Source organism: Entelurus aequoreus, linkage group LG16, assembly GCF_033978785.1.
Source record: "Entelurus aequoreus isolate RoL-2023_Sb linkage group LG16, RoL_Eaeq_v1.1, whole genome shotgun sequence".
Lineage (NCBI taxonomy): Eukaryota > Metazoa > Chordata > Actinopteri > Syngnathiformes > Syngnathidae > Entelurus > Entelurus aequoreus.
The window spans coordinates 39,985,803-40,009,409 of record NC_084746.1 but is presented as its reverse complement, the minus strand read 5'-3'; the positions used below and the strand labels follow the sequence as shown (position 1 = coordinate 40,009,409).

The following is a 23,607-nucleotide window of genomic DNA, read 5'->3' as shown; positions in this document are numbered from 1 at the left end:
GTGCAGAGAAAGCCACAGCAATTGTATTTGATTTATCGCAGTTAAGACGCTGAGTCAGCACAAGCGTGGGAGAGCGCTTGATAAAGAACAGAGGAACGCTGACAATGATTTATCAAGAGATCCGGTGTTTCCTTTCTATAAGGATTTCAAATCAGAAAGGTGGGCTTTTTGTCAATGGGTCTATGATGTGGACGCTGGATGAAATGGAGGCGGAAGGATGGAACGTGTGCCGCCCCCATGGGCCAAATGAATCCAGATGTATCTTCTCAGTGTTTCTTCTGCTTGTTCGTTCAAGATTCTTCCAGTCCCAACTGTTTCACCTTGTCTCTGTGTCACCTAAAAACTGGACGTTTTGTGCCATGCTCAAGGGCATATCGCGCCACAATGTTTCCAACAGTATTGCATGTTAACATTTAATAATCCTATGTAACCTGAGCCTTATGTCTGTGGAGCCTTGCGGCCTGACTTAAAACCAAGAAGACAGACCTCACACACTGGCACCCAGTCTTAGAGACCCTAAACTCAACTGAAACCACAGTTTTGCAAATCATCTGCTATTATATATCTGATATTGAGTGAATCTCTGCATGCATTTAGTTTTATGAACCCACCGTCTTGTTCCATAATCCACCAACCAATATTTACTGTACTGGCCCAATTATAAGTCATTATCTTGGTCATGGAAGGCAAAGCAAGGCAGCTTTATTTATGTTATTCAAAGTGCTTCACAGATGCATCAAATTGCAAGAAGGTGAATTAAATCATGAACAAAAATAAAATCATAAAAACAATCATGAATTCATTCAATTAAAGTCAAAGCGTGTTGGTTAAATAAAAGTGTTTTCAGCCTGGGTTTGAACATTGCCAACATCAGAATCAGAATCGTTTTATTGCCATTGTTTGAAAACGGGTTCACAAACTAGGAATTTTTCTTGGTGCAATCGTGCAACATAAAACACATATAACACAGATTTGGTAATAACAAGAGCTGTAACTGAGCTATCAGATCTTGTTATAGACTTAGAAGGAATTCAAAGGAGCTACTGTTAGGAGTTATTGTTCATGTGCCTGATGGCCGAGGGGAAAAAACTGTTCAGGTGGCGGGAGGTGTGGGTCTGGATGGACCGTAGTCTCCTGCCTGAGGGGAGAGGGGAGAATCTCTGAAAAACATCTGACATCTTCTGGAAGACTGTTCCAGATTTGAGGAGCATAACACTAAAAATGTTTAGTCTTGACTCTGGGCACCACTCCCTAAGGTTCTTAAGAGCCCTAGATGGTTCATGTGGCTCCAACATGTCAGAGGTGTACTTGGTGCTAGACCATGAAATGACTTGGTGCAAGTCTATTCTCTGAGCAACAGGAAGCCACTGCAGTTACCTAAGCACTTCACACTGGACACTAGAAAAAGCTAGAAGAAGAAGTATAAAAACCCTGGCGTCGTCTTATATTTGTGGCTACAGCTTTATACACATGCAACCAACAAGTGGCGCAGATCAACTTCTCCCCAAGTGAGTCGGAGCCTTTGACACTCACATAAGGAAGTGACCTAAAGTGATTCAGCTGCGACATGCACACCTACTAGAAAAAGGGCCATCAAAATGTCTGGCAGTTAAGAAGTACAATATGCTGTCACTGATACTGAAAATAAGACTTTTTTGGTTGTTTTATCATTGATTTTAATGGGCCCAAGTCAGATGGTCTTAGTGGGTTCAGGATCCCTTCAAGGACGCCCCATTGGGTGGTAATAAAAAGAAGGTCAAAGAGCTGGTTCTTTTTCAGCATGGGAGATCTAAATTTGACGAACCATAATCTACAGTCTGAGCTACAAGGCCTGCTGCGAGATCAAAGATGTTTTCACCTTGTTGGGATTCATCTAAGCAAATAAACCAGCAAGTCATGTATCAAGACTTTACCATTTGTCATAGAAATATCGGTGATCACGGCCAGCGCTAACCAAATCCAAACATAGACCTTCATTGTTGAACTTGCATGCTGGGTTTCATGGTTTCATTTCATTAGTGCTCCAACAGATTCTGGATGTGAGGCACAGTTGGTGCTCAGTCCATAGATTTACGTCAAATGAAATTCTGCCTGACAAGTTACACAGCTCTTGCCATTTGTATTTACTAACTAATGCGTGGTTGAGGGCATACGATTGTAAAGACTCACATTTGCTACGAATCATAATGAGGTGCGATCATACTGCGTGACACCTGCCAGGTTGTAATTTATAGTGATTTCAGTTAGACAATGACCAACAAGGCAGCATGCCAAAAGCATGACTCAAAGGCACAATGCACCGCATGAACATATTGAAACAAAATACATAAATATTTTCAATATGCTCGGCTGATGCTGCTTTTAAAATCCTAAGTAAAAGCTGCTGGTAATGACGATAGTATTTTCTGTAGTGTTACACGTGCCCTTTACTGGCCAGCCGGGAGTCCCCTTGTGTCAGACAGCGGACATATTAGTGCAGCTGTTGAGACTGACTGTGTTATCTTTCGGTCTGTGTGCGGAAACACACACACACACACATTACACGGGCAATAATTATTAAACAATGAATACAACTGAATAAATAGCTTTTCACAAAATAAAAGCTGAAATCTTTAACAAACACCAAGTAGGGGGGTGGAGGCTGGTAAAGCCCATTTGCTACCGTTCCTTTTTGTCCGGGCAAGCTTCTAAGTTGACATCACATCCCAGAAGTGTAGCATGCAGGGCCTGCATACACAAACACATTTAGACATCCATAGGAGCGTGCATATAGAGGTTGCTGTAGAATCGAGAGATGACTTGGTTGGTATTAACAGTGACAACATCATGTATACTGTACACAGTCATTAGTACTACTGCTACTACTCTGATAGAAAGGGGATCTACAGATACTTAAGGAACACCAACAATCTTTGCTACTGATATTGATGGTTGCTTCAGGAAATCGATGCTGATGGGAAAAAAGTGAATTTTTGGTTGGGTTTAGGTGGTTTATGATTATGGTCAGTCTGAAATTACTTAATTTACACTACCGTTCAAAAGTTTGGGGTCACCCAAACAATTTTGTGGAATAGCCTTCATTTCCAAGAACAAGAATAGACTGTCGAGTTTCAGATGAAAGTTCTCTTTTTCTGGCCATTTTGAGCGTTTAATTGACCCCACAAATGTGATGCTCCAGAAACTCAATCTGCTCAAAGGAAGGTCAGTTTTGTAGCTTCTGTAACGAGCTAAACTGTTTTCAGATGTGTGAACATGATTGCACAAGGGTTTTCTAATCATCAATTAGCCTTCTGAGCCAATGAGCAAACACATTGTACCATTAGAACACTGGAGTGATAGTTTCTGGAAATGGGCCTCTATACACCTATGTAGACATTGCACCAAAAATCAGACATTTGCAGTTAGAATAGTCATTTATCACATTAGCAATGTATAGAGTGTATTTCTTTAAAGTTAAGACTAGTTTAAAGTTATCTTCATTGAAAAGTACAGTGCTTTTCCTTCAAAAATAAGGACATTTCAATGTGACCCCAAACTTTTGAACGGTAGTGTATGTCCCACTTGGCCTCCCAGTGTGGACAAGCCGACTGTTTCGTCAAGGCATAGCATGTTGGGGTGATGACATATTGCTCAATGATATGGGACCATAATGAAAGGAAACTTGGCGGTGGTTTTGTAGTGCTAAATTCCAATACATTTGAGCCAAGCTATGTGGGGGCCTGGGTTTTGATGCATGTTTACATTAATGTAAAGAATGTCGGTCATTTTGCTAAACACCACAATGTTCCTTATTTGCTCTCTTTTGTAGACATGTTCCAGTACTTGCTGTCGTTCTCCCAAGGACACCTGAGTTCTCTGCTGGAGGGGACCTACGCACCCCTTTCCAGTCAAGCATTGCCCCATGTGAACCAGCTCTTCGCGTCACTCTCCCTTTACCTCCGAGGGGCCAACGTCTCCGCGGAGGCGACTGTCCACCATTTTTTTAATGACCTGTTCCCACTTGTCTACACACGACTGATCAATCCAGGCATGGTGGGCAGCAAGGCGGTGGGACCTGAAATGACCGACTGCCTCCGTATGATCAGGCAGGACGTTAACCCGTTTGGAAGTCATCCGGCCGTCATGGCCCAGGAGCTCGTCGAAGCAATGAGCGTTGGCCGGCAACTCGGCGTGGCCCTCGAGGAAGGCATGGATGTGCTGAACGCCACGGAGCATGTCAGTTTAAGCAAAGAGTGCATGAAAGGCCTGGTGAAGATGGTGTACTGCTCCCATTGCAGAGGCTTGACTCTGATTAAACCCTGTGTGGGTTACTGCCTCAATGTTATGCGTGGCTGCTTGGCCAGCATATCTGAACTGGATCAGCCTTGGAGGAGATACACCAACTTGCTGGAGCAGCTAACCCACGGAATGGTGGGCCACCACAGCCTCGAGCTGGCACTGCTCGGAGTTCGGGGTCACGTCAACGAGGCCTTGCTCTACGCACAGCTTCACGGTCCCCTCATCACAGCCACAGTGAGTAGACGCTGCAGAAGCATAGATCTGCAACCCTTTTGCTTTCACACATATACATTGGCAGCGGTTCCTGTATTGATTGGAAAGGGATTGAAGGCTACTTGTGGGTTATGAGATATTTCTTTCCACCGACGCAACAACTGCATTAATGCTTGCACAAATACTGTTGATACTGAATAGAAAAAGCAAGGACGGCTCCAATGAGAGGCAGACAGAGCTGAGGTTAGAATGGGGATATTTTCCAAACTAGCAAGGCGGCGAAAAACACACCATTGTAGTGTAAGTTGTAAAAGAAGAAAATTCCTCTTTGCCTTAGTGGATAAAATGCAATGGGATTTGTTTGGCTGCCATATGTCCATACTGCACTGTGCAGTCATATAGTTGCATTTGAAAAACATCTCACTAAAGTTATTAAGTCTACAGTTTCCTGGAGAATTGCCAGAGAATTATCATCGAGTGAAAACTTTTGAGGATTATGGTGTACTCGGTCAACATAAGTCTCATTAAAGGCCTACTGAAACCCACTACTACTGACCACGCAGTCTGATAGTTTATATATCAATGATGAAATCTTAACATTGCAACACATGCCAATACGGCCGGGTTAACTTATAAAGTGCAATTTTCAATTTCCGGGGAAACTTCCGCTTGAAAATGTCTATGTATGATGACGTATGCGCGTGACGTCACGACGGCAACGGAAGTATTCGGACCCAATGTGTCACCATACAAACTGCTCTGTTTTCATCGAAAAATTCCACAGTATTCTGGACATCTGTGTTGGTGAATCTTTTGCAATGTGTTTAATGGACAATGGAGACTGCAAAGAAGAAAGTTGTAGGTGCGATCGGTGTGTTAGCGGCGGACTACAGCAACACAACCAGGAGGTTGTGTTGTGTTTGAGCTGGATAGCAGACGCGCTACCGTGAGTACAGCTTTGGCTTCCAAACATTTGATCGCTTGCCTGTACTTGCGTGTCGCTATGTGCATGTCACGTACGTAACTTTGGGGAAATATATGTTCCTTGCCGACTCTGATGGCGGCCGGGGTGTCGTCGAAAGCTACAACGGCCGCCGCCGCTCCGTAGCTAAGTTAGCTTCAATGGCGTCGTTAGCAACACAGCATTGTTAAGCTTCGCCAAGCTGGGAATTATTAACCGTGTATTTAAAAGTTCATGGTTTAATAGTATTGTTGATCTTCTGTCTATCCTTCCAGTCAGGTTTTTTTTAAATTTTGTTTCTATCTGCATTTGAGCCTGATGCTATTACGTTAGCTCTGTAGCTAAAGAGCTTCACCGATGTATTGTCGTGGAGATAAAAGTCACTGTGAATGTCCATTTCGCGTTCTCGACTCTCATTTTCAAGAGGATATAGTATCCGAGGTGGTTTAAAATACAAATCCGTGATCCACAATAGAAAAAGGAGAGAGTGTGGAATCCAATGAGCCAGCTTGTACCTAAGTTACGGTCAGAGCGAAAAAAGATACACCCTGCACTGCCTCTCTAGTCCTTCACTCTAACGTACCTCATCCACAAATCTTTCATCCTCGCTCAAATTAATGGGGTAATCGTCGCTTTCTCGGTCCGAATCGCTCTCGCTCCATTGTAAACAACGGGGAATTGTGAGAAGTCCTTCCTCCTGTGACGTCACGCAAGGTTTTTTTTTTAATCAGCGACCAAAAGTTGCGAACTTTATCGTCGTTGTTCTATACTAAATCCTTTCAGCAAAAATATGGCAATATCACGAAATGATCAAGTATGACACATAGAATGGATCTGCTATCCCCATTTAAATAAAAAAAATTCATTTCAGTAGGCCTTTAAAAGTGTGTTGACATTCAAATCAAAGATTAAACTAACAAATGTATACACCTAAAGATTAAAGTCACACAAACTAAATTACTCTGAATTGTGGGACTTGTTTTGCAGTTTCACGTTCAACATGACTCCCAGAAAGTTATTTTCATGCTTTCAAACCATTGGAATGTTCCTCCAAAGTAGTGCAAGAACATGTCAGGTCATCACACATTGATAAAAAAGATGATTCAAGGCTTCTTGTTGGGCAGAGAGTGCTAACAAAGCTACATAGAGAGAAGCCCGTTTTGTGGTTTTTGTGTCTTGATGAGCATGTGAGTCAGGGCCCAAGTGGGTTGCCGAGCACAGGGACAAATGAGCTGGACTATTAAACGGCCTCCAACCAGGTCATATAAATTAGAGCCAGTCAGCTGGAAAACGGCCTTGAGAATTGATGCTGGAAAAGAATGCGTTCCCAATAGGACACCGGTGGCTCCCATTTTCTCTGCTCTTGTGTCAACACATCCTGATTTCTGAATTGCAGAATAAATTGTCAGTTATTCTTATAATCACAGACCCAGTTCACATTCTTCACAAATAAGTTTTACGTCCTGGACCAGTACAAGAACCCAAGTTCACATCTAAATGTATTTCTTCATCTCTATTCACAAGTGACCTCTTGTGAACATTAGTGATTCCATACAGAGTACAATTCAGGCTGGTATTGGCAGTACTGATTCGATACCTATACTTTGTGCAAATATACTTAAAGTGTCTGATTAAGTTTACAGAGTTGCGTATTTTCAAATAATAACAAATCTATCTAAAAAAAATTGTAAAAATGTAAGATAAAAAGAGCAAAAAATCGGAACGTTATGAGAAAAAGCTGACATTTTTTAACTTATAATTAATTATAATAATATCCTTAGCCACTTCTAATACAACACTTTGTCTTTAAATACATATATATATCTGTTTTTAGCATTTTTTAATAATAAAAAAATATCAAAAAGGCCCCCCAATACGTTTTTTTCATTTTGCAGCACTTGGTGAATATAAAATATTAGAAGCTCTCAATAAATATGTATACACATACAGTACCTAAAATATAAAAATAGCTTAGCTAGTTAATTCAAACATAAAATAATACTAACTTGTGAATTAATTAATTAGAAAAATTACAACAAAAATAGAAACTGTTAAATATGTAACTAAAACATTAATATTTTCGTACAGGCAAATTGTTTGACCCACTAGGTTATGCAGTTAACATCATCGTATTATGATTATTATTTTCATTCTATTCTTACATGGGGGGAAAAAAACTACTGTAAAAATGTAGGAAAAAAGAGAAAAAAAATGTATGTAATGTATGTAATGATTAGAAGCTAAAATAAAAAATAAAAAACAGATACTAATATACTTAGTTACCTATAATACAAATCTGACACTATCTGTTTATATCATTGAAGTATGCGGCCCTCGTTGGAAAAAGTTTGGACACCCCTGAACTTAAGTATCAAAAGTATCGATATTTTGATTTGAGAGTCGATATTAGAGCATAAAGATCTGGTATCGGCTGTATCGATATTTCAGTATCGATCCGCACATATTGTAACTAGTGAACATGTTTACATTTCCCTACTGAAATATACATTTTAGATCACAAACTGTCTTACAAATGTGACAATATTTAACATTCTGTATTTTTTGGACTGTAAGGCGCACTTAAAATCCTTTAAATTTTTCAAAAATCGTATAACCTGATGCGCCTATAGTACGTATTAATTCTGGTTGTGCTTGCCATCCTTGGAGCAATTTTATTTTTGGTACACGGTGTAATAAGTGTGACCAGTAGATGGCAGTCACACATAAAAGATATGTGTAGACTGCAAAATGACACTAGCGAGCAAGACCAAAACTTTGATGTTTCATTGAGAATATAGAACATTACACAAGGAGCTCAAAATGTGTCAAAATGTTTTAGTATGACTTTAATAAGTTATGAAGCCGCACCGCTTGATGGATTGCCGGAGCATTACAGCTACCGTAGTTAGACGTACTGTGCTTCAACATACACGTTTTATTATGGTGTGTGTATAACGACCACAAAATGGCACCTATTAGGAGATATATTATCTGGCGTTTTGTTTTGCAATATTATGCAAAACCAACTTTTCTTACCTTCTGGTACCTGCTGATGTGTATTTGGGATCTGCATAAGTCCTGAAAATATGTGCGCGCCATAGTCAATAAGATCCTTTTTTTCCCGCTATTTTCTTGTTGTGGGACATTCGTCCTCCACTGTTGCCATTTCTAATACAAAGTAGTGTACAGTTCTTACTTATATCTGTCAGTAGACTCGATATGGAAGCGCTAAAAATGACCAGTACAACAAAGGTGACGGGGAGAAGACACTGTCGAAGTGGAGGCATGTAAATAAGACCGCCCACAAAACGGCACATCCAGAAGCGACGGTCAGAAAGCGGCTTGAAGATGGTCTATAATCTATACAACATTTTGACCAAAGAACCACCATGACATGTTAGACCACAAGGACGTGTTTTAAATGTAGAAAAAAATCATAATATGACCCCTTTAATGCGCCTTTTGTGTGAAAATAGACCTGAATAGACCCGCTCATCGGCAATGCGCCTTATAATGCGGTGCACCTATATGGTCCGAATAATATGGTAAGTGTAACATTTTTTTATTGAACCATATTACCCCCAAACTTATTAAGATCTCAGAACTTAAATGGACTGTTCACACGGCTGCTTACCTTTCCAAAGTGTTGTAGATATTATATCGCGCCCTCTCCCAGTTTTGACCAAGTAAACTACTCCTCACGTAACACGCACACTACTAGCTTTGTGTGTTGTCAGCTAATGAGAGAGTTTTGGGAGAGTTCAGCTACTAACGTGAGCTATCATTGAATGTATATTCTATAGTCACAAGCACATGGCAGCAAAATGTTAGTTGTTCTCTGGGACTGTTTCTGTAAGTTCTCCAGGTGTGCGTACGGAACAACGGTGAGTGACACCCATGAGTGTCAGACTACTTCCTTAGATGGACGACCAATTCTTATTCAATATAATTACCTCAACTTAATAGTGTTTTGAGATAAGCGCTAATTGTTATGCTTAAAGGCCTACTGAAATGAGATTTTCTTATTTAAACGGGGATAGCAGGTCCATTCTATGTGTCATACTTGATCATTTCGTGATATTGCCATATTTTTTGCTGAAAGGATTTAGTAGAGAACATCGACGACAAAATTTGCAACTTTTGTTCGCTGATAAAAAAAGCCTTGCCTGTACCGGAAGTAGCGTTACGTCACAGGTTGTGGAGCTCCTCACATCTGCACATTGTTTACAATCATGGCCACAAACAGCGAGAGCGATTTGGACCGAGAAAGCGACGATTACCCCATTAATTTGAGTGAGGATGAAAGATTCGTGGATGAGGAAAGTGAGAGTGAAGGATTAGAGGGCAGTGGAAGCGTTTCAGATAGGGAAGATGCTGTGAGAGGCGGGTGGGACCTGATATTCAGCTGGGAATGACTAAAACAGTAAATAAACACAAGACATATATATACTCTATTAGCCACATCACAACCAGGCTTATATTTAATATGCCACATAACAAACACCTTTCCCCTCCCGTCCATATAACCCGCCAATACAAATCAAACACCCGCACAACACACTCAATCCCACAGCCCAAAGTACCGTTCACTTCCGCAAAGTTCATACAGCACATATATTTCCCCAAAGTCACGTACGTGACATGCACATAGCGGCACGCACGTACGGGCAAGCGATCAAATGTTTGGAAGCCGCAGCTGCGTACTCACGGTAGCGCTTATCCAACTCAAAGTCCTCCTGGTAAGACTCTGTGTTGTCCCAGTTCTCTACGTGTTTGTGTTGCTGCAGCCGGTCGCTAATACACCGCTTCCCACCTACAGATTTCTTCTTTGCTGTCTTCATTGTTCATTAAACAAATTGCAAAAGATTCACCAACACAGATGTCCAGAATACTGTGGAATTTTGCGATGAATACAGACGACTTAATAGCTGGCCACAATGGTGTCCCAAAATGTCCGCTACAATCCGTGACGTCACGCGCAAACGTCATCATACCGAGGCGTTTTCAGCAGGATATTTTGCGGGAAATTTAAAATTGCACTTTACTAATCTAACCCGGCCGTACTGGCATGTGTTGCAATGTTAAGACTTCATCATTGATATATAAACTATCAGACTGAGTGGTCGGTAGTAGTGGGTTTCAGTAGGTCTTTAAGACATGCAGTGTAAATCCAGCCTCTGTCTAAAAGCCCACAACTCTGTAAAGTGACTAAATATGTGCCCACCTTGGAGCTCTACTGCCATGTGTTGCACAGACCCTGACCTTTTTTTTGTAGAATAAAGCCGCAGGGACGTGTCAATGAAAACTGTTAGGTCTCCAGTGTACAACTTCTGTGTCAGCGTATCCACCTTCACCTCTACACCTCAGCGCACTGCGCTCCCAGGCAAAACACTCTTAATGGCCAATATCTTACAATACTCTAATGCAATGCAAATAAAGCATAAATATCTACTGTTTACTTATGTAACATATATGTTTTACACCTTGAGTCGAGGACGTCGATTTAAATGATTTGCTTTTTACGCAGAGTTGGGGTATCACATAGAGTTCAATGAGCGTGTGGTTTTAGACTGGGATGTTATCCTTAAACCATTTTGTGGTTGTTCTCTCCCACTTAATGTGCTTCACACAACACTGCACTGTACTATAGAGTGTGTACCAACACTTGCACTGATACTGCACACACACATATCCAAGGATCAGGTTTTAGGGGATAAGCGGCCCACCCTGTGACAATACTAGCAAGGACTGAAAGGCAGGTATTGATAGTTAAGTGCTGGGCAGCGGCACAGACGATTTTTTTAACACATTCCTGCTCCTATTGAGATGGTGCGTGAATATGGATCGAGGGGAAGTGGTTATGGATATTAGGGCTGGATTATGTTTACCTGGACAGGACCTCTCGGTCTCGGTGGTTTTCAGGTCCTCACTATCAATGTGGCCTTGTTGAAATAATGTTCAAGTTGTGCCATCCTCCCCTTGAGCACTCTGTATGTGCGATGATGATGGGCAAGCTACATGGAAAATGTAGTAAGCTAAGCGACAAGTTACTCTCCATTAAATTTGGCTAAACTACAGGTGAAGCTATATCGGAGAATTACACTACAAGCTACACGGTAAAAGTAGCTAGCTACATCAAAGCTACATTTAACAACATTTCTATCTACGGCCCACATGTATAATATCAATGTTAAAGTAACACACACACACTAGGTGTGGCGAAATTATTCTCTGCATTTGACCCATCACACTTGATCACCCCCTGGGAGGTGAGGGGAGCAGTGGGCAGCAGCGGTGGCCGCGCCCGGGAATAATTTTTGGTGATTTAACCCCCAATTCCAACCCTTGATGCTGAGTGCCAAGCAGGGAGGTAATGGGTCCCATTTTTATAGTCTTTGGTATGACTCGGCCGGGGTTTGAACTCACAACCTACCGATCTCAGGTTCATGTAATTGTACATATATTACTATTACCTATCTGTCATTTAGCTGGGAACACCCTACCACTACCTCTAGGGGTCACTATATGTATTTATTTAGTTTGCCTTTTCTTTGGCTCACCCCTATAATGTTATTCATGTTCTCTACCTACAGTAAAAAAACAGCATCTATCTATATCTTGACAAAAAACGTGTGTGTTGTTTGGGAACATTGTTTATTTATATAGCCCTGAATCACAAAAGTCTCAAAGGGCTGCACAATCCACAACGACATCCTCGGCACAGAGCCCACACAAGGGACGTCGATGTGAATGACTATGAGAAACTTTGGGGAGGATCGCATATGTGGGTAACCCCCCCTCTAAGTACAGTCCCTAGTGGATCCAACATAACAGTGAGAGTCCAGTCCATAATGACTTATGATTTTAGTTTACTGAGTAAATAACTAAACACTAAGGCATTGTTTTCTCTAAAGGCATACATTTGTCTAAATATGGCAAAGGACACACACTATTGTGGGTTTCCTGCACGTCATCTTCATCACTAAAGGAAAAATCTAATCTGCAGGAGAAAATTCCTCTGACATTTTTCAAATATGTTTCTTTTATTTTTTTAGTCAGCTTGAAGTGTTCCTCTGTCTCGGACTCCCTCGTGGTCATGTGACATGAGTGTCTGTTATGATTTTGTTACTAGTTTGGATGACGCGCCTTATCTTGCCTCTGATTGGCCAGTCCGTAATGTTTCAGCCTAACCTTAGCCAATTGTGACTCATCATAGGAACACCAAGCAATCATCATGGATGTTCTCCGTATGTATGCATGTTCTCATTCATCCAGCTCATTGGATTTTATACAGTCCATTTTCTCTCTTTGTAGCTTGTAGCTTTGATGTAAGCTACCTAGCTACATGGGTCTAAAAGTAGCTAAGCTACAGGAAAAGCTACTCGTTAAAAAAGTAGCTAAGCTACTTGTCGGAACCAGAGGAGGACAAGTCGTAGAAAATGGATGTCTGGATGTTGATGTTCTACTTTGCAGAACCCTTAAATTGGAGTGCTTGCTGAAATAGCCCACTTTGTATCAAATGTGTTAGGTGGCAACAGAGAAATGCCACTTCAATATGATCGTCATACTTGGAGTAATATCAATGAAATGGAACCATAGTGCCCTACCTTGTGCAGCTACATTGATAATTAATCCAAGAGAAAAATGTTTACCATTAAAGCAGTTTGCGAAACTCAAGGCTCATCATTTGCCTACCCGGACGATACGGAGGCAAACTGAATTAAACTGAACTATTTTACGTTTTAGGGGCATTTGTAATAATATAATATGTTCACGCATATTAAGGAAATCAATCAACTCCAAGTTTTTTTTTTTTTAAATACTTTACTACATGAGATTGGAGAATTGGTCTTGGGACATTCTGAACTCCTGCATCAATGCCAGTCTTGTATTGCATATTAGTATCGCCTGGCAGAGTTGCCATAGAGCAGGGCCATTCAGCTGGCAGCCCAGGGGCCAAATCCGGCCCGGGAAAGACAACAGTCCCCGAGTTCATTTAAAAAATTTCTGAAGAGACAAACATTTCTGTAGCAGATCCCTAAAAACACTTCAGCGCTGTCATTTAGAGGACCTTTGACTAGCTTTTAGGCATTGGGTTGTTAAAAAGCAGCAGAGACTTCCTGTTATACAGACAGAGCTATTATTTTCCGCAAATGTAGTAACACTGAAAAAATAAATCAGATGTCAACTGCTGAGGATGCTGGTTCTCAGGAATATACAAAATAAGAATAATAGTGAAGTGAGGAGTCCAGCCCTCTAGTTTTTAGCTTTCTGAAATGTTGCCACCAAAACAATTTGATTGGATAGCCTGCCTTAGAAGGCTGCAACTGATTTCATGGTGTATTGTTGCCGTGCCGTCCGGATGCTGTTGTCATAGACTCGAACACTTGTGGACAAACAAGCGTGGTCATGGTGATAAATCAAGAGCGCAAAGCGAAAGCGCAGCCATAAGGCTGCGTACATGGTTGTTCTGGCATGTGGGAATGGTTCCAAAGGGAATTTCCAAAAAGTTCCATCGCAAAAGAAAAAGAAAAAACCCAAAAGCATTACGTGTAATGTATGTCCTTGCTATGCTTCACGCAGCCTACAAGAAATATATCCATGTTGTACGATACAACTGTGTTCACTCCATCACATTCAGCAAGTTTTAGATAATAACTGGTGTATATATTGGACTATAAACCTTTATAATACTCTGACATCTGCACATGCTGTACAACCCCTGGAAAAAAATAGGGAATCACCAGACTTGGAGGATGTTTAATTTTGTAGACGAAAGGAGCAGATGACAGACATGACACAAAACTAAAGTCATTCCAAATGGCAACTTTCTGGATTTGAGAAACATTAAAAGAAAATAAATTGTGGTAGTAACAGTTTCATTTTTAGATCAAGGAGAGTGAAAATTATGTAATCTGTCAATTCTGAGGAAATGATGGAATCTCACTGTACATTTTCATTTCCAAAACGGGCACCTGCATCAGATTAAAGGCCTACTGAAACCCACTACTACCGACCACGCAGTCTGATAGTTTATATATCAATGATGAAATCTTAACATTGCAACACATGCCAATACGGCCGGGTTAACTTATAAAGTGCAATTTTAAATTTCCTGCTAAACTTCCGGTTGAAAACGCCTATGTATGATGACGTATGCGCGTGACGTCAATAGTTAAACGGAAGTATTCGGACACCATTGAATCCAATACAAAAAAGCTCTGTTTTCATCTCAAAATTCCACAGTATTCCGGACATCTGTGTTGGTGAATCTTTTGCAATTTGTTTAATGAACAATGAAGACTGCAAAGAAGAAAGTTGTAGGTGGGATCGGTGTATTAGCGGCTGGCTGTAGCAACACAACCAGGAGGACTTTGACTTGGATAGCAGACGCGCTATCCGACGCTAGCTGCCGACCGCACGGATCATCGGGTGAAGATCTTCGTCCTTCCGTCGATCGCTGGAACGCAGGTGAGCACGGGTGTTGATGAGCAGATAAGGGCTGGCTGGCGTAGGTGGAGCGATAATGTTTTTATCATAGCTCTGTGAGGTCCCGTTTCTAAGTTAGCTTCAATGGCGTCGTTAGCAACAGCATTGTTAAGCTTCGCCAAGCTGGAAAGCATTAACCGTGTATTTACAGGTCCATGGTTTAATAGTATTGTTGATTTTCTGTCTATCCTTCCAGTCAGGGGTTTATTTATTTTGTTTCTATCTGCATTTAAGCACGATGCTATCATCTTAGCTCCGTAGCTTCGCCGATGTATTGTCGCCGAGATAAAAGTCACTGTGGATGTCCATTTCACGTTCTCGACTCTCATTTTCAAGAGGATATACTGTCCGAGGTGGTTTAAAATACAAATCTGTGATCCACAATAAAAAAAGGAGAGAGTGTGGAATTCAATGAGCCAGCTTGTACCTAAGTTACGGTCAGAGCGAAAAAAGATGCGTCCCGCACTGCACTCTAGTCCTTCACTCTCACGTACCTCATCCACAAATCTTTCATCCTGGCTCAAATTAATGGGTTAATCGTCGCTTTCTCGGTCTGAATCGCTCTCGCTGCATTGAAAACAATGGGGAAATGTGAGTAGCCTTTCAACCTTTGACGTCACGCTACTTTCGGTACAGGCAAGGCTTTTTTTATCAGCGACCACAAGTTGCGAACTTGATCGTCGATGTTCTCTACTAAATCCTTTCAGCAAAAATATGGCAATATCGCGAAATGATCAAGTATGACACATAGAATGGATCTGCTATCCCCGTTTAAGTAAAAAAAAATCATTTCAGTAGGCCTTTAAATTTGTTCATTAGTCTGCAGTTAAAAAGAAGTGTTCCCACCTTGGAGAGCTGTTGCACCAGGTGGAGTGACATGAATCATGGCTCCAACAAAAGAGATGGGTTATCAAACTTTCTCACGAATGTAAATCATCACACAATGTCACAAAAGATGTTGATTGTTGACAGTCAGCTGTGTTTAACATCTGGACCAAGTGCAAACAACATGGGAAGGTTGTAAACAACAAGCATAGTGGTAGACCAAGGAAAACATGAAAGCATTAAAACAGAAAAATATGTCTTAAAAACAGAAAATGCACAGCAAAACAAATGAGGAACAAATAGGCAGAAACTGGAACCAGTTTTTGCGTAAGAAAATGTAAGCCATGAATAACACAGAAAAAACAAGGTTTCAATGGTCTAAGATGGATGAAAGTCATTTTCAGTGATGAATTGCAAATCTGCACTGAGCAAAGTGATGATGTTGGAACTTTTGTTGGGTGTCCTTCCAATGACATTTCTGAAGACGACTGCATGAAGAACATTAGCAGTCATTGATGATATGAGGCTGCATGTCAGGTTATGGCACTGGGGACATCATTACATCTTCTAAACATGCACAAGATGGACACTTTTCTTATTCCATCAGTCAAAAAGAGGTTTGGGGATGATGACATCATTTCCAAGATGATAATGCATCTTTAGAGCAAAAACTGAAGACTTGAGGTCAATGTCATGGCCTGCAAAAAGTCCTCATCTCAATCCAATGTCAAATGTGTGGTGGAAATAGAAGAAAATGGTGGATGACAAGACTCCAACCTGCAAAGCTGATCAGCAATCAGAGCGAGTTGGAGCAAGAGTTCTGTTTGTCACTCGTTAAGTCCATGCCTCAGAGACTGCAAGCTCTTATAAAAGCCAGAGGTGGTGCAACAAAGTAATGCTGGTGTGTTTTTTGTTGGGTTTTCATGGTTCCATAGTTTTTTTCCTCAGAATTGAGTGATTCCATACTTTTTTCACTCTGCCTGATCTAAAAATGAAACTGTTACAGACTGCCACAATTTATTTTCTTGATTGCTTTTAGTGTTTCTTAAAGGCAACACACACACACACGCACACACACACACACACGCACGCACGCAGGCACACATGAAAATGGCAAGTGAAGCCAACTGCCACTCATGCATTTGCAACTAAATGATATCTTAGTTGAGACTAAATCAACAGCCCCTCTGCAGGTTTCAGCCAAGTAATGCACTCTGTTTGGCTTTACTTTAAGACTCTTAATCCATTATAAATGACTAGCAACCAACTACATTTTAAGATAATTAATCATCATGCCCATTTCTCACTTGGATCACAGTTCTGACCACTTTGACCCATTTTCCCCTCTTTTGCTCAGATTAATGCACTTCACCGTATATTTGTAATGCAAATATTGTAAGCCTACCTTACCCTCCTGTTGGTTTTACCCGAGCTTCTCATTAGACGTCGTGCAGAAATGATAATAGTAGCCTGAGCCTTTAAGTCATGGAAATAATGGCTAGTAGTGGCTGACTGGAAGGTTTGCATACACCATAGCCACACCTTAAAGGGGAACTACACTTTGTTTTTTTGGAATTTTGCCTTTCGTTCACAATATTTATGAAAGACATGACGACGGATGGATTTTTTTTTAATGCATTCTAAATATTAAATACATTCGATCAAAAGTGCGCTTACAAAGGAGCTAATTGGAGCTGTTCAATTCTGCCTACAGGGCCCCTAAAAAAACATCCAAACACCTCCATTAGAGTTTTTTGTGTAAGTATATATGTAATGTAGTAACATTCATAATAACATTTAATATTTACGTATTTTGATCATTTAAAGCATACGCGGCGCATTCATTTAAAAAACGCATCACGTTTGCTTTTTTGTTTTTGTTTTGAGAGCCACCAAACATGATAAAACATCACTTACTGTACAATGTCTGTACAATGTAGGATGCCGACTGCTAGGAAGTTCATATAATTATTTAGATGAAAAATGTCTCATAATCCTTGCAAAGAAACGGGGTAAGAGGGAGGTGGGAAAGCACTTTTATTGTCTTCCTTGCCAGTTCCAGTTCCAGAACCATGATAAACATTCTGAATTTATTTCATCCATCCATTCATTCATTCTCAAACTAATCTTACTCATCTCATCATATGAAATATAACTTACTTCACCAATTATTATTTATTTATTTATTTTTAGTGATTACTTATGGAGTATATTGTGAATGAATTGAGAACAGGAAGTCAACAAATGTTTTAGCAACTGTTATGTAAAAGAAAAGGGGTAGGATTAAATAAACTCTGCTTCTTCCTACTCCTTTTCGAACTTGTTGAAAAGAGAAACTGGAAATTGTGATGTATCATGTTGTATGCTTGCATGTTCGAAATAAACTCAAACTCAACTCAACTCAACTCAGGTCCGAAAATGGCTGTCAAAGTGTCCCAACTTGTCAGATTATATACTCAGCCACCTATTTTTCAGGTGAGAGGCATGATTTATGATCTGCGATAAACTTACAGATAGCAGGGAAGCGAGGAAGCAGCAGACCACTTGATGCCAACATAGGGACAAACAGAAATGATTACGCCGTTGCCATAAATAGTTCATCTGCGTTAGCGTTTATAATAACAATATCACTAATACTTGGTTAATATTCAAGTCACGAAATGTAAATGGAGTATTGTTGGCACTTTTTGAATGGTTATTTATCGGATTTTATGGGCGGAATAGTGGAGGTCCAATTGGCTGTGCTGTAAGTTGACTTTTATAGAATACATTAAAAAAAATCCATCCATCGTCATGTCTTCCATAATGATTGTGAACGCTCTGCAAAATTGCAAAAGTGCAGTTCCCCTTTAAGAGATTGAAAACCTTTTGCTTCACGTTATGTACAATACATATACAGTTTGTATTTTGTTGAATTCTAATATTTGATGTATGTATGGTGTTTATTTGGTTTGGATCCGAAAGAATAGTCCCCACATATGTGATATGTGATCTGGGTAGTGGATAGAAAATATTCTCCCAGCCAATCCATACTCATCTCCATAAGTAGTAAGCAGTTGGCACTCTGTCTAACCCTGACTGACTGACTGACTGACTTACTCAGCACTCCATTAGCTAATGACTCTCCTCACACATCTTTTTTCTCCTCCCTTCTTCTTTTCCTTCTCAGTGCTCGAGTGTAATATGCTGACAATATGCAGTAGCCTCCAACCCCACAAAAAAGACATCCCACGTGCCTTCTTTATGGTTTAGCTCGGACTAAGCAATCACCACGTGATTTAATGTTGGGCCCAGTACATTTGGAGCGGAACATACTATAAGACCGTACTTTATTTCTCTCTGTGAACCATGACTCAAAAAGCTGGAACCATACTGGAAAACATGCCTTATTTGCAGATACTGTTGTATATTAAGTTAAGAACGGCAGGGTCATCATTTCGACTGTTTTATTCACAGAAGAAGGGCTGCCAAAATAAATGAGTCAATATTTGTTCCCCTTATAGGGCCTCATTCTTTTACAGTGGCTTCCTTGCCCAGAAGGACCTCCTTCCAAGAGTCCCCCAAGTTTCCTCCATTCCCGCCAGCCTAAATAGCCCATGCCATCCATGTCTGCGTTTCCAAGACCACAACAGCAACAGCACGAGATACCTGGGTGTCCATTGGCCAGATGTTTTGGCAGCCAGTGGCTAAACTTACTTTGGTCGTCGTAATACTGTGCAGCTGGGGCTACAGCTGTGACACTTATGCCAATGCCTACCTCATCTGTGTTAGCATTTTAATGGTAATTGCTGGTGCAACGGGCAGCTTCAAAAAAATGGACACAAAAATGCAATCCACGTGTGCAGACGCAGACAGGATGAACTCTTTTGACCTCATTCTGTCTTACAGCCACCTTCTCTGGAGTTGTCGTTCCACGTATCGTGTCTGTAATGCCGATAATTACGTTCTTAAAGATTGGAAAATGTTGCATGCGGAATTCAAAGTAACGCCCATGCATAGTTACGAGGAACAATCCCGCTGCAAATGTGGTTACCAGGCTGTCTGTGATGAAGTCTGGAGTCAAGACGGCCGTACCAATGAGCCTGGCGCTATTCCCCGGTGTTTAGTTTGCATGTTTTGTACCCCACTTTGAGGCTGGGTGGGGTCACTTTCTTTGCTTTGCTATAAACCCTCAAAGTGGAGCGAGAGAAACCGAGAGAGGAGAGTGTTCTTTCTCTCTGGTGATTTACATCTCAAGGACTTTTCCCTGTGATATATTAGGGAATGGGTCTCTTTTTAATGATCGATGACCTCATTCAAATGCGAGACAATACAGACAGAATGGCCACGGAGTGACACAGATTAAAGTGGACGCTTTAGGGGAAAATGAAGAGAACATGAGAAGCGGTGGAATCATAATGGCATTAAATTCTTGGAGGAAAACAGTAAATGATGAAAGGTGAGGTCATTAAGGCTGAAGGAAAGTTGTCACAGTTACCTTGTGATTCGTTTGGTTTGCAGCTGTTGGATATTGTTATGACACGATAAGTCGGATCAATAGTTGAGACAAACCAATTAGCAGTCTCCTGTTTTCAAGTCGTTGTCAGGTCAAATTCATAATAATATAAACAGGCCTTAGAAACTGATGCCTACAATTTAAAGTCCAACAGTTACTGTATTTAACACAATAACCAAACTGGGGTGCACACCAACTCAACTGGTCTGAGAACCACTTGGAAGAGTCTCCAAATGACCACAGGTTCTCTCTTCGTGAGAAAGCAATCCATTATGGAGATGTAACTACAGCTAGTGAACAGATGAAACTAGGTGCCGACCGAATTTTTTTAGTATTACCAAGTACTGATTCACGTAAAATCAAACGATAACAATTTCTGATACTTGGGTTGCACGTGATGTCTTGTCTGGTTGCAGAACCAGCCCAAGCACTTTAGAATTTCATGAACTGGCAGAGTGTAATATCCTAAAAACATGTACAAAGCACATGCAAAAAATCTACCAAATAACATTCAAAATAAATTTGTAAAAAGAGAAAATAATTATAATCTGAAAGGAAGTGAGCTCTTTTATCAATCTAGATTTAGAACAGTCACAATGAAAATAAGTATTTCAATCAGAGGTGTTTATGGAACAAACTTGACAGTGGAATTAAAACATCTCTTAAATCTCTTTCTATGTTAAAGAAAATGTAAAAATCACGATAATGAAAGACATGACTGAGTACAATTATTGCTTCATTATTGGTATCAATCTTGTAAAATGAAAATATGACTTTGAACATTGACATTGAAAGTCAATTGTTGTATTTCGTGAAAATGAGGGGCAGATATAAGTCTTTAACATCTTTCTGCTCCTTTTAATTTATACTTTACTTTAATGTTGTTGATTTATTTATTTTTATGAATGAAATAAATCAATTAACTGAACTGAACACTTGGCAGGCAAACAGGCGTTGTTGTAGCGAAATTTAATATTCCATGCCAACAAAGCAAACATGCCTGAGAGAAAACGCTTGAAAGTAAAGCTCCACTTTTCCAGCTTGCTCTATGCAACTTCACATTAGATATGCCATATACATGCTGTTGATTAGCAATTTTACATGGCAATTTCAACGCCTCCAAATTTAACAGTCAAAATTACAATCAAGTTAAACAGAGTAATCAAACAGCTTGTGGGTAACAAGTAGAATGCTTACAGTATAAGTTCATTGTACAGCTCAACACAAGACCCGATTGGCATTCCCCCCCCCCCAAAAATATCTTTATGATTTTAGATTTTTTCATATAGAATAAACATTTACACCATGCACCGTAACAAAAGCAAAGACTACTTCCTGACTATAGCATGTAGGACATGCATTTTTAAATCACCATTTCACATGAACACAAAAGAGTACCACAAACTGGTACCATAAAGTCCTGATACATATTCCCAGGTTCTTGGAAAGGGAAAATTACCGATTCCTAGTTAGCATGTAGCATGTCAATACTAACTGCGACAACAAGGCTCTCGCCTGTTTACATTTTTTAATTCCAACCAATAAGAAAATAGAGCTTGCCCTGCTGTCGGAGTAAGTTTCCTTACGAAAACCTTCGTTTTTAGAGAATTTTTTCCCATTTCAAGAAACGTAGAAAACCCTTTTTCAAATTTGATGATTCTGCTGGCACGTAATAGCATTGCTTTTTCATGTCAGATTTAAACTCGTAAAAAAACAACAACAACATATGAGTCTTGATCACAATACGTTAGCTGTTTTTTTCTCAGCTGCAATATTTATTTGGGAAAAACTTGAGTAAACAAGACTCAATCGCATTAGCATAGACAAACCAGTGTTTTACCTCTATCGAGTCCCAGTGAATTTTTATGTGACCACTGCTACCACGAGGGGTGTTTGGGTCAGGGTTTTTTTGCTGCCGATTCCAATACCATTCACCTATACCGATGCCAATACAATCACGTGTATTAATTGTACATTCTTCAATTTATTGATGGTGAGTGCTATTGACAGTTTAACAATATCAACACAATATTTAAACTAGTTCCTTATTATCTTCCTCTGTGTGTAATATGATCAGCCTTGTCTTCCAGTGATAATGGTACGTAATATACAAAGAACTGCAGTTTATTTGCTGTAATGAAAGTGATCGTTATTAGCTTTGTGTATGGAGACCCATACTGTATTTAGCTGCTAGCTGATTGTCAGCCTGGGGGACCAAAAATAAATACAGTGTCAGCCAGAGGAGATGAATGTTTGTGATCGGCTGTAAAAGGCATGGAACGGCAATGGCAATCATTTACTTTTTCGCAAAAATCGTCCGATACTAATCGGTGGCCGATCGATCGGAACATCCCCATCTTTCACTGCTTTCATACTTGCCTTTGTCTATCTTGTCTTAAAAATGAATAAATACAGTTTATTTAAAAAAATAATTAAATATAAAAAATTAATATTAATATGACATACAGTGTATTCATAATTATGTAAGTGATAATGTCTTAATTATTTTGTTTATTCTATTTTATTTACATTTTTCATGTGTTTAAAATACAGTAAGGAGTGAGGTTACTGTAAATCAATGCGTTCCGCTGTCGATTAATAACACTGTTTCCATGCATTCAAGAATTTGATGCACATTTCTGTTTATGTGCTCCAGCTGTTCCTTGGCTTTGAGAAGAACCACGATTGCCCATCATTCATCATAACTGACAGGAATTATGGATCGGGATAACACATCTATGTCAGCAGTACAACTCTGTGGGAGAGTAATCAACATATAATTTCTAGAGATGTCCGATAATGGCTTTTTTGCCGATATTCCGATATTGTCCAACTCTTAATTACAGATTCCGATATCAACCGAGACCGATGTATACAGTCGTGGAATTAACACATTATTATGCCTAATTTTGTTGTGATGCCCCGCTGGATGCATTAAACAATGTAACAAGGTTTTCCAAAATAAATCAACTCAAGTTATGGAAAAAAATGCCAACATGGCACTGCCATATTTATGGGGGTTTGGGGTTAGCGGGGGTGTATATTGTAGCGTCCCGGAAGAGTTAGTGCTGCAAGGGGTTCTGGGTATTTGTTCTGTTGTGTTTATGTTGTGTTACGGTGCGGGTGTTCTCCCGAAATGTGTTTGTCATTCTTGTTTGGTGTGGGTTCACAGTGTGGCGCATGTTTGTAACAGTGTTAAAGTTCTTTATACGTCCACCCTCAGTGTGACCTGTATGGCTGTTGACCAAGTATGCATGCATTCACTTGTGTGTGTGAAAAGCCGTAGATATTATGTGATTGGGCTGGCACGCAAAGGCAGTGCCTTTAAGGTTTATTGCCGCTCTGT

At 40.2% G+C, this 23,607-nt stretch overlaps 1 protein-coding gene across 8 annotated transcripts in view; it reads left to right on the top strand.

Moving 5' to 3' along the window:
* Positions 1 to 23,607, top strand: part of LOC133630945 (glypican-5-like) — a 385,962-nt gene that overhangs the window by 145,090 nt on the left and 217,265 nt on the right. For all 8 annotated transcript variants that reach the window (XM_062022830.1, XM_062022827.1, XM_062022828.1 and 5 more), the window contains one exon: positions 3,809 to 4,512. In XM_062022830.1, coding sequence (XP_061878814.1) covers positions 3,809 to 4,512 — 704 coding nt within the window. The remainder of the gene's footprint in view (positions 1 to 3,808; positions 4,513 to 23,607) is intronic.